Here is a 13,439-nt window from a genome sequence, read left to right as displayed (position 1 = left end):
CGGTGTCAAAATTGAAATTTCCGGTTAACTTATAGACCTTATTGCAATTTTGAAATCACCCAATACCGTCCTTAAGTTTGCATTTCATTATGGATACGGTCGAGGCCAACCCAAACATATTGTAGGCTCTGTTAAAAAGAAGTTGGGATTGATTTATATATAAAAATAAAAAAAACTATATCAACTAGAATGAAATATTTTGTTTATAAATTGAATCAAATTCATATATGTACATTATATGAAATTATTTAAAAAACAAAAACTTTGAAATATGTGCAAATGGCTAATCGGTTAAAAGGCAAACAATTACCTATTTGTTTTTTTAAAAGTACAAAGAGGAATTCGAACCTTAGAGGTTTAGACAATACAACAAGCTCTTTAACTATTTATACTAAATCAGTTTTTACAATTGTGTGGAACAATTTCAATATATATATATATATATATATATATATATATATATATATATATATATATATATATATATAATCATTTTCAAGGTAAATATGCCAGGTATCACGCCCTTAGCTTTTACACGGTTGTGTGTCATCACACCCCTTTGGCCCAACATGGATATGGTCACTGTGTCTTACATGAAATTGTAAGCTTAGTCCAAATTTGAGATCGTTTGATATAAGATAGGTACCATATCCATATCAAATGCAAAAAAAAAAAAGACAACATTGAGATGATATGAAAGATATACAAAACTTAGAGTAAATTAAAGATTTGGTCCAAGTGGTATACACTTTTTGAAGGTTTGGTCCTAGTAGTTTGGAAATTTGATTATCCTCATGGTTGACAAATGTAACATCCATAAAATTCAAGTCAATTTAAAACTTTTCTAAAACATTTAAAACCATTAAATTATTACAATTTGTTTTCAAAATAGTTTAAACATCAGAGTATCCCCAGAACCAAATCATGAAAATATAAGGAGGTGCACGATCACGCATTTGCCTCCCCGCGATCATCAGAAATACCTGAAACATAATCAACAACTGTAAGTCCGAAGCTTAGTGAGTTCCCCCAAAATACCAACGTCATACAATCATAATCGTAACATATAAACAACAACATGCATAATGAGTCATCAGCCTGACTGGACCGCCTCACAGCCATCAGTCTATCTGGACCGCTCTCCAAGCCATGGACACGTCTGGATCGCCTCGCGGGCCTTCAGCCTATCCGGACCGCTCGTCGGGCCTTCGGTCTGACTAGTATGTCCTCTCGGGTCTGTAGTCTATCCGGTCCGCCCCGAGTATGTTGGCCTAAGCACAAAGCATGTCCGCCTCAACCCAACCCCCAATCAAACAAACATGTGCACATAAATATCATACGCTAGCTAGCATGTACATATAGTTATACAGATTTAACAGATCACTAACATGACAACCATCTTATAACCATGATACATATCTAACCGATCAATAACATAGCAACCATCCTATAACCAGGATACCGATCTAGCAGATCACTAACATAGCATACCATCTTATAACCAGGATACAAATCAATAAGCATATCATGCAATATACCTGGATACAAATCCGAAAAGGGCCGGCATTGGTGCCTTAGACCCTGTTGATATAGTGAGAAGAACTCACCTCACAAGTAGCTCGGAATGATAATGTCAAACTTCTCCCAATACAACTCCAACTCCAACACCTACATCCACCAATGATCCCCTTCCATAAATTCCCAAATTACTAAAATACCCCCAGAAGTCAAACTGGTCAACCCTTGGTCAAAGTCAAAGTCAACGGTCAAGGTCAACAGTCCATGTTGACCCAACTCGTCGAATATAGCTAGCAACTCGTCGAGTTCTTTAAGAACTCAGGAAATCATAAAACCCTAATTGACTCGCCGAGTTTCCAGACAACTCGCCGAGTCCATGCGGGATCCAAATGTCGAGAAAAACCCTAACTAACTCGTCGAGTCTTCTTACTGACTTGCCGAGTTCATGCTGGACCAAAACAGGCAATCTTCATCCGACTCGTCGAGTCGGCCAATCAACTCGTCGAGTCAGTAAGGACCAAAATTGATGGATTTGACAACCATTAGATTATCGGTATAAACATGAAGAATCAACCTTATATTTTGCTAAGTTAGGGCTTAGGGTCCCCAATTCTAAAAGGCCCCACATTCTCCAAACATTAACCAATATTAATATATCTCAAATCTCAATTAGTCCATTACTAATTGTCCAACATGCCACATCACAGTGAACGATCTTGATTCTTGAAGACAAACGCATGTGGCACATCAGTTAGATCTTGAAAATTGAAACACAACATTTATCTTTTGTTCTTCTATCACGATTATCAATTGTTCAAATCCTCGACGCCAAACGGTATGTGTTTTACTTATTTTCTAGTTTTCCATTATTTATTAGGGTTAATTATTTTCAATTATGCTTTGATTACAGAATATACATTTTCAATTGTCAAGTCTTGAATACTTATGTGTGGATTTTGCCTTTGGGACTTCCAAATTTAGGTTGGAACAAACTCAAGGAAGCAGTCAACGAGTCAAGGCTGTCAGGTAACAAGTATTTCCATTAATCCATTACTTCCAATATTGTGTTTGTTCATTTGTAGTTGTCTTGGTAATTCACAAAATACATATACATAATAAATAAATAAAAATTAACTCTGCCATTTACAAGTTTTTTAGTTTATTATTGCTGATCTCAAACCTCAATAAAAAAGAAGAGTTTATAAAGTTAAGTATAGTAAATGCCAAAAGGACTCATATTTTTGGTACGTTTAGAACCTCCAAACTGGTTAGTTACCCCTGGGTATAAAACTACGACCGTAGATTCATGTCAAAACCGAGAGGGACCAAAACTATAATTTACTGTTTTTGGTAAAACATAAGGACCATATTTGTAATCCGGTCTAAAATATTTTTAAAAGAAAATCTTATTTTATTGTTGTCATTTATGGGGTAAACTCAAGGTCACCCCTCATAAAAGTTCCAGCCGTTGAAGACAAAACAAATCCCTAACGTCTCGAAAATGCGTTAATGTAGGAACCTTTCAAAAATGAAAAAAAAATCATATCTTTATTTCTATCCATCCATATAAATTCTTTCACCATTTGCTACAAAACAACGCGGTTTTCAGCAAATTGGACATCAGTGTTAATTTGAGAGAGACAGAAAGATTCAGAAAGAAACAAACCCCGCAAATTCTTCATACGCTTCTCAATCTCTGCCATCCTCTCACATTTTCCTTCTTCATTCTCAGGTAATCAATCAATCAATCATTCCTATCTTCTGTGTATTCCCAATTCCATTTCTTGTTATTATTCGATGCAACCCTTGAATCCAGCTTCTAGGGTTTTTTAAACAACGATCGTGGTCAAAATCAGCATTTATTCCCATGGGTTTTGGGGTTTTATGTTCTGATTTTAGGGGAATTGCAATTTGCATTATGATTTTGATTGTATGTAAAAGGTTTTATTGCCAACACGATGAACAATAACGTATATGAAAATAGTTTTTGTTGTGTTATATAATGAGTTGAATCGATGATTGGTTCAGCCTGTGGGCGGAGAAAAGATAACATAAAAAAGGAGCGAGGAGATGGCAGGCCCCTCATCATGCACCGACGCCGGAGATGGTGGTCGTGCAGTGGATGAAAATGGGGCCGTTGATGATGAAGAAGCGCCTCTTTTAACAACAGCAGAGTGTCGTATTTGCCAAGAAGAAGATTCAGTTGATACCTTAGAGACACCATGTGCTTGCAATGGCAGTCTTAAGGTAATCCATCCTTAATCAATCAATCAATCAAAATCCATTTCTCTTCATCTATTTTTTTTTCTTCATATCGATTATGTTTGATGTTTAATTGTTTATGCAGTATGCTCACAGGAAATGCGTTCAACATTGGTGCAATGAAAAGGGTGACATCACATGTGAAATATGCAATCAAGTAAGTAGTCAAGATTAACAAGAAAAAAATCAGATTGCTTTTTAGGGTTTATGATGATGCTGCTGCTGATGATGTTGATGATGATGATGATTTGATATACAATTACAGGCTTACCAACCCGGGTATACAGCTCCGCCTCCCTGCCCTCGTTTGGAAGAGACTACTATAGATATCGGGTAGAATTTAATTAAAGTATTATTTATATAAAATTAATTTATATATAAAAAAAGATTGAGTTTAATCTTTAATGGTTTATTTAATTAATAATGAATAGAGGAGGATGGCAAATATCAGGGACACCTATGGACTTAAATGACCCACGTCTCCTTGCAATTGCTGAAGCTGAACGCCAATATCTTGAAGCTGAATATGAAGATTATAATGCATCAAATGCCAGTGGAGCTGCATTTTGTCGTTCAGCTGTTCTAATTGTAATTTTTTCTAATTTTATTTTCTTATTTAAAAATAAAAAACGAAATCAAAATTCAAAATCATTTTTTTTATTTTAATTTTTTGAAGTTGATGGCTCTTCTGCTACTAAGGCATGCATTCACAGTGCCGGAATCTGAAGGGGATGGAGATGAAGATGCAGCTACTTTCTTGACTGTAAGTAAACTAGTCATATTAATTAATTTTACTAAAAATAAAAATAAAATCATTTTTTTATTTTTAATTTGAAAAAATATGTGATTAATTGATTGGTTTATGGCAGCTTTTCACGCTTCGGGTTGCTGGATTTCTTCTGCCGTGCTACATCATGGCCTGGGCCATTAGCATCTTGCATCGTAGAAGGCAAAGACAGGTTAAATTAATAGTAACAATTAATTTCAGAATAGTTTGTGGCAAAATGGATAAAAAGAATAGTTGAGGGGCTAAAGTTGTTAAAATGCAGGAGGCTGCAGCATTGTCGGCATCACAGTTTGCTTTTGTATGGCAAGCAGGACAAAGGCGGGGCCTACACTTTGCAATTGCCTCAGCGCCACCACCAGCAGCCGCTGCCACTCCCGCTGTGGCTCCACAGGAGGACATTGTTTGATCATTAATTTAATTACTACCAAAAAGCCAATCGGGGGGAAGTAATATACTACTCCAAATAACACATTGTTGTAACAGTTTGTTTTACTACTCTTTTCTGTTTTTTTTTTTTTTTTTTTTGTCTTCTTTCTTGAGTCGTTTCTGTATTTCAAAGGCTATTGTTTCTGTATGTGTATAGAATTGTTTTGTCATCAACTTTTTAGACATCTAAATCTTTCACATCCTGAATGTGTCTTATAAATGACTGTTTTCTTATTATTTTTTCCCTTTGGGAATTGGTTGCTCAAAATAGTCATTTCATAGTGTTTTAATAGTTAGGTCATGTTTGTTTAACTCTTATTTCCTCTTTGCAAAACGTTTGTTTACCTCTTATTTTCACATCTTAAAATGAAAATTACATCTGACCGAATAAGTGTTGGGAGCAAGATAGGTATTTTTTTAGCAAGAACGAACCCAAGTATGGTATCAAATAGAGCAAGTGAGGATAGAACTCATAGAAGTGGTTCTTTCACAAGGACTGATTAGGTTTCAACATGCCATATTCATGGCAAAAGAGAACCTCATTGAAATCCATTAAAGAAGCAAAAAAGGAATACTTTTATGAATAAAATACGCATTAAACTAATTCGTTTCCTTGTGATTTGGCCGGTTTGTTTCAACACTGGTTATGGATTCAGGTGAGAAATTGGGTTTTATTTCACATTCATGAACAGAAGAAGTGTAGGAGGTGTAGATGAGAAGCCAACTACAAGAAGAATCATGTACTAGTTTGAGAGCAACAATGGAACGCATTTGTTAGATTTGATGTTGTTTTGCTTAATATTTGTGCTGTTTTTATGAGTTTTGATGCTATTTTGGTGAAATTGATGGTGTTGAAAAAAATAGTTAAAAGGTAAAATAGTCATTTTTTTATCATTATAGCATTGTACTTCCTATTTCTATCCAATTAGAATGCTAGAATTTGTTAAAGTTTTTAAAATATGACGTCATTAATAAGGAAAGGTTGGAAGTATAATGTTGTAATTGAAAGAAATGACAGAGAATGGTAAAATGTTCATTTTTATTATGCACACAAAAATTCAAAGGTTCCAACCAAACATGTTAAAATTCATATTTTAAAAATCCAAACCCTACCAAATAGCCCCCTTAGACTACTAAGCCAACCAGAATGCCACTTGCCACTTGGTAATACTAAATGTTTTAAAATCTTGTTTTTTTAGTTGACCGGTGATACAGACCCATCCGATACTAGGTCCAACTCACTCCCAAAAGCTAGCTTGTAGGATGAGGGGACACCTAGACTTATAAACCACCAACTTATAGTACTTTCAGCCGATGTGAGATCATAACAATACCCCGCGCTTTGAAGAGCCAATGTCCTCGTTGGTTACGGTTGACACCCCCTTTCGTTCCATGCCACCACTCTAAGTCACTATTGGTCACGGTTGACACTCATCTTTTCGGGTCTAAGCCACCACTTCGTAGGCTACCGCTCCAAGTGTTGGCACCTTGAAAGATAGGGACAACTCTGATACCAATTCATACGGACCCATCCCATACTAGGCCCGTATCATGCCATAAGCCCAAGTGTATAATTCACACCCAAAAGCTAGCTTGTAGGAGGAGGAGCCACCTAGACTTATAAGCCAACAACTTATAATACTTTCAGCCGATGTGGAATTTTCAAGAAAAAGCTAGAATTTGTTAAATCTTGTGAAGCCATGGAATTTTCGATAGAAAACTGGAACTTTCGAACCTCTGTCAAGATTCAAGCGGATGTAGATCGTAGGGACGAACCCATTCAATCTTGTGAAGTCATTCAATTTTCGAAGGATTGAAAGGAGGAGCTTGTGAGAATGTAGAACCTAGGATTCAATTTAAAAAAAGTAATTTCTTTATTTTAGATTTTAGGTTAACTGAGGTTTTTAACTGATCACGGGTCACCCGTTCAACAATTTTATTATTATTATTATTATTATTATTTTTTGATAAACATGGTTAGGTCAATCCAAGTCACAAATACGCAAACATTTGTTCCTAGTTGACTTGGTATCTTCGTCGCTTCCACTAGCAAAATCGGACTAAGTTTTAAAACATTAAAAATACTTATATAAAAGTAAACCAAGGTGTAATCATAAAATCCCCCTTTGATGTTCATTGATCAAGATTAATTCACATGCATCCGGTTTCAACATGTAAAATCTTCTAGAAATATTTATTTGCCAAGTCACTTTGAAAACATGTTTATAAAATGCATTAAAATTTTATAAAACCGTTTTAAGCATCATCCACTTTAATCGGTTGAGAATAAAAATTGATGAAAATACCAACGGATGTTATAAATTAAGAACCAACTCCAACAAACGCTCATATAATTTATCATCACTCACTCAAAATGTTCTACATTCTTTATGAGATATATCAAATGGCAATCTTTAACACAATTCTAATTTGATCAAATGAAGCATCATTTGTCTTGATCACATGATATATAAAGTATAAACTAATCATATAAGAGAAAAACAAAATATCTGCAAGATACAATTTTTCAAGAAGTCTTCTTATCAAGTCATATCTTAGTATAATCACCATTGTTCATTTGTTCACAAGATACACATTTTTAACAACTATACTAATAAACGAATATCCAAGATATTTATAAAATACAACATTTTATACAGATTTAATCAAATTATCTCAACATGTATATAGTCAATTTGGAAAGAAAATAATGAATTATGATTAATTTTATAGAAAAGGTTAATATTTAGCATAATTCAGAATTTGAGATATTATAATGAAAAGGAGGTTGGCCCAAATTGTTATGGGTTTCAGGCCCATTTATTTTAAAAAGCCTAAAGCCTAGGGCATCCTTCACAATTCATATACATCTTATCGTTCCCACACATCGCTTCTCCTCCAGCCTCCCCTCGAAAAGCAGAGAAGAGTAGAGCGCCGCCGGCCGGAAAATGGTTCAACGACTCACATACCGTAAACGGCACAGCTATGCCACCAAGTCGAATCAACATCGGGTTGTTAAAACCCCTGGTAATTTTCGTTATTCATCTCAATCTATTACCATTTTAGTTATTTCATCAATCGGGGTTTATGACTTGCGATGTTTGTAAATTGTTTGATTTGTTTGGGAATTTCTTCAAGCGATGTTACATTTGCGCGTTGTTTGTTCGTATGCGATTGAAATTTTATATGATTGTTTGGTGTTTTTGATAGGTGGTAAGCTAGTATATCAGACTACCAAGAAGAGGGCAAGTGGACCTAAGTGCCCTGTTACTGGGAAGAGAATCCAAGGGGTAAGCAAGTTTGCTCTTGTTTAATGTGGCTTAATAGGAGTTCTATCAGTTTTTTAGCTTAAACTTTTTGTAGCGTTTGTTCCATATTATGTCAAGGGTCATTAGATTTTCATAATTATCAAACTATTCTGTTTCCTACTCATTACATTCTGGTTATATTCTATCACTGTAATTTCTCCAAAATGCATACTTCTTCTAAGTTTAGATAAATCAGGGGGCTTAGCCATTTGATACATGTAGCTGTACTTAAGTACATTGATCTTAGTTGAAGAATATAGGCCTTAGATTATGAACAACTTGTGGTATAAATATGAGTGGTATAAATAGATATGAGAAGATGAAGAAATGATAATATAACGTATCCTTAAATTAAATACTATGGACAGATGGAAGATTTTATTTTGCTAGTTGATTTATTAGTCAGACATGAATCTTTACAAATTATGACTCAATAAAAACAATAGATGATGGCTTACTCTTAGAGTGTGTTAGAAATTGAAGTTTAGTTGTTGGATATTTTCATTTAAATCTGCACTTGTTTTACTTGGTTAATGCAATTCATGCAAAATATGCATTAAAAACTGATCAATCATTTTTGTAAAGTTTTGAAATCTATAATTTGATTTAGTGATTAAAGATATGTGATATTAATGCAGATTCCTCACTTGAGACCTACTGAGTACAAGAGATCAAGATTATCCAGGAACAGAAGAACTGTTAATCGTGCTTATGGTGGTGTGCTTTCTGCAGGTGCTGTAAGAGAAAGGTATGTCTTTTTTTTATTTTTTTATAAAAAAAATTAATTATTCAATGTTAAATGTTGGATAGTTGTTTTGTAGCTGTGCTCAAGTGTGTTATTGTTTTTGTGATTTTAGGATAATTAGGGCTTTTTTGGTTGAAGAACAAAAGATTGTGAAGAAGGTGTTGAAGATCCAAAAGGCAAAAGAAAAGACTGCTGGCAAGAGCTAGAGAGAGTAATTTAATTTTGTGTGAATCTGTAATCGGATCTATGCTTGCTTTGATTACTTTTTTAGTTTTTTCTTCTTCCTGTTTTAATTGTTTTTTGAACTCCATTCTGGTTTGGATATTCTGTTTTTGTTGTTTTTACTTTGAAATTACCTTATAAATTCCATGTTTCAGATATTACTTGCATCCATCATTAGTGCTTTCAAAGTAACAAAACCGTAATAGTCATGCTTTTCACCATTATGCTTGAAAAGCCAAAGAATCTATAATAAAATTCTATGATTCCTGTTAGTGATTGAATGAAACTAGTATTGATCATTAGTGTAATCCGAAAAGTCAAACATTAGCCATTATTAGTGATTGAATGAAACTAGTTTTGATCATTTTAGAAGATGAATTGATATGGATATTTGACTTGCTCTACCAATATATTTTTATGCCTCTATGATAGCATTGAGTTATTCAAGTGTGTGGTTAATAGTAGGGGTAAAATGGCCATTTTATTGCGGTTTTAATGGCAAGAATTAATGGATTTGGTAAGAGGGACAATCTCTGCAACAAAGTTCATATTTAGTGACCATGGTTAGGGAAAAATACTGTTGGACTGGATTTTCAATTTTGAACAACCAAAGAGCATTTCACACTACATGAAATTTGAAAGATTATGATGTCACTGAGTTATGTGTAATTAAGTATGTCACGAAATAAGATCTTGAATTATATAATCTTATAGGATTTGACTTCTAACACGATAATCATTTGAACTAGAGTAAACGTATTGATCTTCAAAACGTGAAAACCAAAAATTAAGAGAACTCAAAGAAGAAAAGTGGATAAAGTATCACTTCTACTTAATGTCAAACCTATGAAAGAATCAACAAACATTTAGTCATATATAAAGTTGTTAGGGTTAGTAAAATCCCATTGATCTTCAAAGTACACAACATCATCAGAACTTTTAAACATCATGTCAACTATATGTTCTTGATTATGATCACCATATTGATTCTTTTCTTGTATTTCTGTAGGTAGGTCAGTAAACAAGAAACAATCATCACTAAAACCTTGTTTGTTTCCATTCGTCTCGTAATCTAAATCTTGTTTATTAAAAGCTCCAAAAATAGACGGAGGCATGTTGAAAAGCAAAGAAGATGCATTAGTGGTGGTATTATAGTTAGGTTCAAGGATTGAAAAGGGATTTTTGGTGTCTTGATCACTTGGTATGAAAGTTGGAGGGGCATTGTTTTTGTTGGCAGTAAGTGTAGGGGGTATTGGGTCAATCTTAAAAGGTTTGTGGTCCAATTGTTGGAAGTGGGAAAACAAGGAAGGGTCTTCTGGTAATACTGGAGATGCCCATGAATGAGAGAAAGGTCTTTGTCCATTTGAACTTGCTTTCTTGAATATTCTACAAATTGCCCATAATTCCTGCAAATTAATACAAAGTTACAAACAATAAGTCGGAAGTCTTTGACTTTTGTTTTACTTTTTCTTTCAAAAAGGAAAATTATAATTTTTTTAAATAACTTGTAAATACCAATCACTTTCAAACATTTCTTTTTGATATACTTTCATTTTCAGTACAAAACAAACCATTTTCTTGAGATTTAAGATCGTAAATTCTAATATCACCCATTTTCAATTAAATGGCATATTTTAAACCATTGTTTTATATCTAGTTCTCATTTGCTATATTTCTTTAAATATTTGATAAATTTCAATAAAAAAAATGAAACATGTTCTTGAAATTCCGGAATTTTTATTGGATTTTGGACTTATTATTAAAGTTTAATAATATTTTTTTAAATCTGAAATAAGGAATATACTTTTTTATCAGAAAAAAATAGTCGGAGAAAAAGATCTTTTTCCAAAACTGATGATTTCAACTAAATGCTCATGTTTGTGAATATCCCTTCAATTTAATGGGTTGATATTGTCAATTTTAAAAAGAAGACATACATTGGGAGGAATGGGTTTTTCAAGAAACCGGTTGGTCGGAGTGGTGTGATCGGCGGCAGAAGGCAGCCGGAACTCGTGCATCATCCAATCGGTTTTGAATCCTTTAGCAGCTCTTCCTTTGTAAAACACAAGGGATTTCTTTAACCCGGCACACCTTGAACCATCGGAGGAGTAGATCGGCCGGTCAGTTCCGGTGGCTTTCCAGAATCCGCCGCCCGTCACACGGTTTGGCCGTGCACTGTTTCTGTATTTCCGGTCTCTCCGGCAATAGAAGTACCATTCTTTCTCTCCGGTCATTGCCAACTCTAGTTAAAACATTCCAACTTAATCGTTAAAAACAATGGTTAATTTCATGGATTAAAACGAAGCTAAAATAAGAATATGGATGAAAGCTCACTTGGAAGATCCCATGGATCATGTTTATAGATATCTAATGGTTTGATGAGTTGAAGGGGGATTGGCTTTTCTTGAATCTTCCTCTTTAAGTAAAACCCTACAAGTTCCTCGTCGGTTGGATGAAACCTAAACCCCGGCAACATCATCTCTTCCGTCTTCTGATCATCATCACGTTTCTCCTCCATTATCATTCCTATATATTCAATCTCTACTTAAACACTCTCTTTCTTCTAAAGAAAACTAAGAACACAATAAACAAGAGTAAGTTTTTTTGTTTTGAAAACCCTAAAAGAAGAAAATGATGATGAAGAAGACGACGACCAAATCCAAGAAAAGAGCGAATCTTGTTTTTCTTGATTTTCTTTTAACCCTAAAACAAAAAACAACGATGAAAAACAAGACCAGTTTAATGAAAAATAAACCTGCTAGTTCTTTTTGCTTTTTTTAAAGAAGAGCAGAAGTGATGATCACTAAATTTGAGGTTCCAGTAAATGCTTCTTGAATAGGATTTTTCCACCGAAGTATGAGCCGTTTTTTCAGGTTGTTAATAATATTAACGCTATTTAAAGATGCACATATCAAGAAAATAAGAGACTATTGGTCAAGAAAACAACTCTATTTATTTATTTATTTTGGAAGATTTAGACACGACTCGTATTTCTCTCCTGTCAATGCAACCTATTTTGGGGTTGTACTTCGAATTAGAAATACAAAAGAAGGAATCTCAAATGCTCACATGCAAATTAATATATATGTTTAATTGTAGTGTATATAAGTTATGTTTATTTTCTATAAAATGAATAAAAATAGACTAGATCACCTTTTTATCCTTACATCTTATGTAATATTTATAACAAAAAAGTTGGATTATAAAAATTATTTGCAATTGTTTTAAGTGTACGAGCAACCTTTTAATTATAATTTTTTAATCATGATAAAGACAAAGAAAAGTTCATACATCTATGCGTGAACGGTTAGGTGGAAGTATGGGTTTTAAATACTTTCATGATTGTCAATTCTCAAACATATAATATTACAACTAACTGATTTTATATTACTACTAAGTTCGTGTTTATATTATTATATATTTAAAAATATAAACTGCATGCTTGGTAAATTACGTACAAATAATACAAAACACTTAATAAGTATAAAGAATTGACTAAATCTCGCAATTAGAATCATATAAAAACTTATTATATTTTTTAAGTAATTATTGTAGTACGACAATTATTATCATTCTTACACGTTTATAATGTAATGTAAATTTAAAAAACAGGATCGGTAATAGTCGAATTAAAACCCAAATAACTGAACTTATAATGTAATATTTGATTTACGAAACAGTTGAGTTAAAACCCAAAATATATCAACTATGCATAGAAAAGTCAAATTTTGAAGATGATTAATGAATTAATGATTTAATTTATTTATACATGATATAATATTCGAATTAAACATATATTGTTTCTATTCCATTCCTTCAAAGTTTCTATTCCATTGACTTGTCAGAGTTTGAATACTTTGATGGTCGAATAGGCTTTTTAAGATTCCCTTATGTGTATTTTTATTGTAAGACTAGTTACAACCCGTGGGAACCACGGGTAAAAGATTTATAAAATATTTATGTTATTAATAAGATTTAAGTTTTTTAATAATTTTTGTATTGATTATTTAAAATTAACATATATATTTATTTGAACATCCGATATACATTATGTATGTGAGTGAAATTTAATATAATTTCAATTTTTAAACCAAAATATAAATTTGAATAGAAGGAAACAAAAATATTTTACATATGAAAATTAAAAAATTATATAATGATATAAATACGT

The 13,439-nt window shown here is 33.1% G+C and overlaps 3 protein-coding genes across 5 annotated transcripts; 2 read left to right on the top strand and 1 right to left on the bottom strand.

Annotated features, from left to right (window-relative positions):
- The first annotated feature begins 3,116 nt into the window (after nucleotides 1-3,116).
- On the top strand, nucleotides 3,117-5,213 carry LOC145169474 (uncharacterized). The gene is made up of 8 exons (XM_079088026.1): nucleotides 3,117-3,250; nucleotides 3,547-3,765; nucleotides 3,866-3,937; nucleotides 4,046-4,113; nucleotides 4,212-4,368; nucleotides 4,457-4,543; nucleotides 4,650-4,739; nucleotides 4,830-5,213. Exons 2-8 carry the CDS (start codon nucleotides 3,589-3,591, stop codon nucleotides 4,971-4,973), a joined length of 795 nt encoding a protein of 264 aa, XP_078944152.1. The 5' UTR covers nucleotides 3,117-3,250; nucleotides 3,547-3,588; the 3' UTR covers nucleotides 4,974-5,213.
- A 2,638-nt stretch (nucleotides 5,214-7,851) lies between these two features.
- Nucleotides 7,852-9,426, top strand: LOC145169473 (large ribosomal subunit protein eL34). The gene is made up of 4 exons (XM_079088025.1): nucleotides 7,852-8,020; nucleotides 8,204-8,283; nucleotides 8,940-9,049; nucleotides 9,159-9,426. The coding sequence occupies exons 1-4, from the start codon at nucleotides 7,942-7,944 to the stop codon at nucleotides 9,250-9,252; spliced, it is 363 nt and encodes a 120-aa protein (XP_078944151.1). The 5' UTR covers nucleotides 7,852-7,941; the 3' UTR covers nucleotides 9,253-9,426.
- A 694-nt stretch (nucleotides 9,427-10,120) lies between these two features.
- Nucleotides 10,121-12,133, bottom strand: LOC145109630 (protein FEZ-like). Of its 3 annotated transcripts, none has more exons than XM_079046831.1 (4): nucleotides 12,024-12,133; nucleotides 11,603-11,841; nucleotides 11,206-11,510; nucleotides 10,121-10,674 (listed from the first exon to the last, which is right to left on the bottom strand). In XM_079046831.1, exons 2-4 carry the CDS (start codon nucleotides 11,790-11,792, stop codon nucleotides 10,135-10,137), a joined length of 1,035 nt encoding a protein of 344 aa, XP_078902957.1. In that variant the 5' UTR covers nucleotides 11,793-11,841; nucleotides 12,024-12,133; the 3' UTR covers nucleotides 10,121-10,134. The 3 variants fall into 3 exon arrangements, with proteins under 3 accessions (XP_078902957.1, XP_078902958.1, XP_078902959.1); XM_079046832.1 differs by having other exon boundaries at nucleotides 11,603-11,794; XM_079046833.1 differs by lacking the exon at nucleotides 12,024-12,133 and having other exon boundaries at nucleotides 11,206-11,528; nucleotides 11,603-11,665.
- Between the last annotated feature and the right edge of the window lie 1,306 nt (nucleotides 12,134-13,439).

This window comes from Lactuca virosa, chromosome 4 (assembly GCF_052849685.1).
Source record: "Lactuca virosa cultivar CGN04683 chromosome 4, Lactuca_virosa_CGN04683_v6, whole genome shotgun sequence".
Taxonomy (NCBI): Eukaryota; Viridiplantae; Streptophyta; class Magnoliopsida; order Asterales; family Asteraceae; genus Lactuca; species Lactuca virosa.
This window is presented reverse-complemented; position numbering and strand designations above follow the sequence as displayed.

What these genes read in the sequence shown, in the direction of transcription:
- LOC145169474 (XM_079088026.1), top strand. Translation starts at nt 3,589, where the DNA reads ATGGCAGGCCCCTCATCATGCACCGACGCCGGAGATGGTGGTCGTGCA. An exon ending in GAGACTACTATAGATATCGG is followed by an intron (nt 4,114 to 4,211) that starts GTAGAATTTAAT and finishes AATAATGAATAG; the next exon opens with AGGAGGATGGCAAATATCAG. An exon ending in ATCGTAGAAGGCAAAGACAG is followed by an intron (nt 4,740 to 4,829) that starts GTTAAATTAATA and finishes GTTAAAATGCAG; the next exon opens with GAGGCTGCAGCATTGTCGGC.
- LOC145169473 (XM_079088025.1), top strand. Translation starts at nt 7,942, where the DNA reads ATGGTTCAACGACTCACATACCGTAAACGGCACAGCTATGCCACCAAG. An exon ending in TCGGGTTGTTAAAACCCCTG is followed by an intron (nt 8,021 to 8,203) that starts GTAATTTTCGTT and finishes TGTTTTTGATAG; the next exon opens with GTGGTAAGCTAGTATATCAG. An exon ending in CTGGGAAGAGAATCCAAGGG is followed by an intron (nt 8,284 to 8,939) that starts GTAAGCAAGTTT and finishes ATATTAATGCAG; the next exon opens with ATTCCTCACTTGAGACCTAC.
- LOC145109630 (XM_079046831.1), bottom strand. Translation starts at nt 11,792, where the DNA reads ATGATAATGGAGGAGAAACGTGATGATGATCAGAAGACGGAAGAGATG. An exon ending in TGATCCATGGGATCTTCCAA is followed by an intron (nt 11,511 to 11,602) that starts GTGAGCTTTCAT and finishes TGTTTTAACTAG; the next exon opens with AGTTGGCAATGACCGGAGAG. An exon ending in AAAAACCCATTCCTCCCAAT is followed by an intron (nt 10,675 to 11,205) that starts GTATGTCTTCTT and finishes ATTAATTTGCAG; the next exon opens with GAATTATGGGCAATTTGTAG.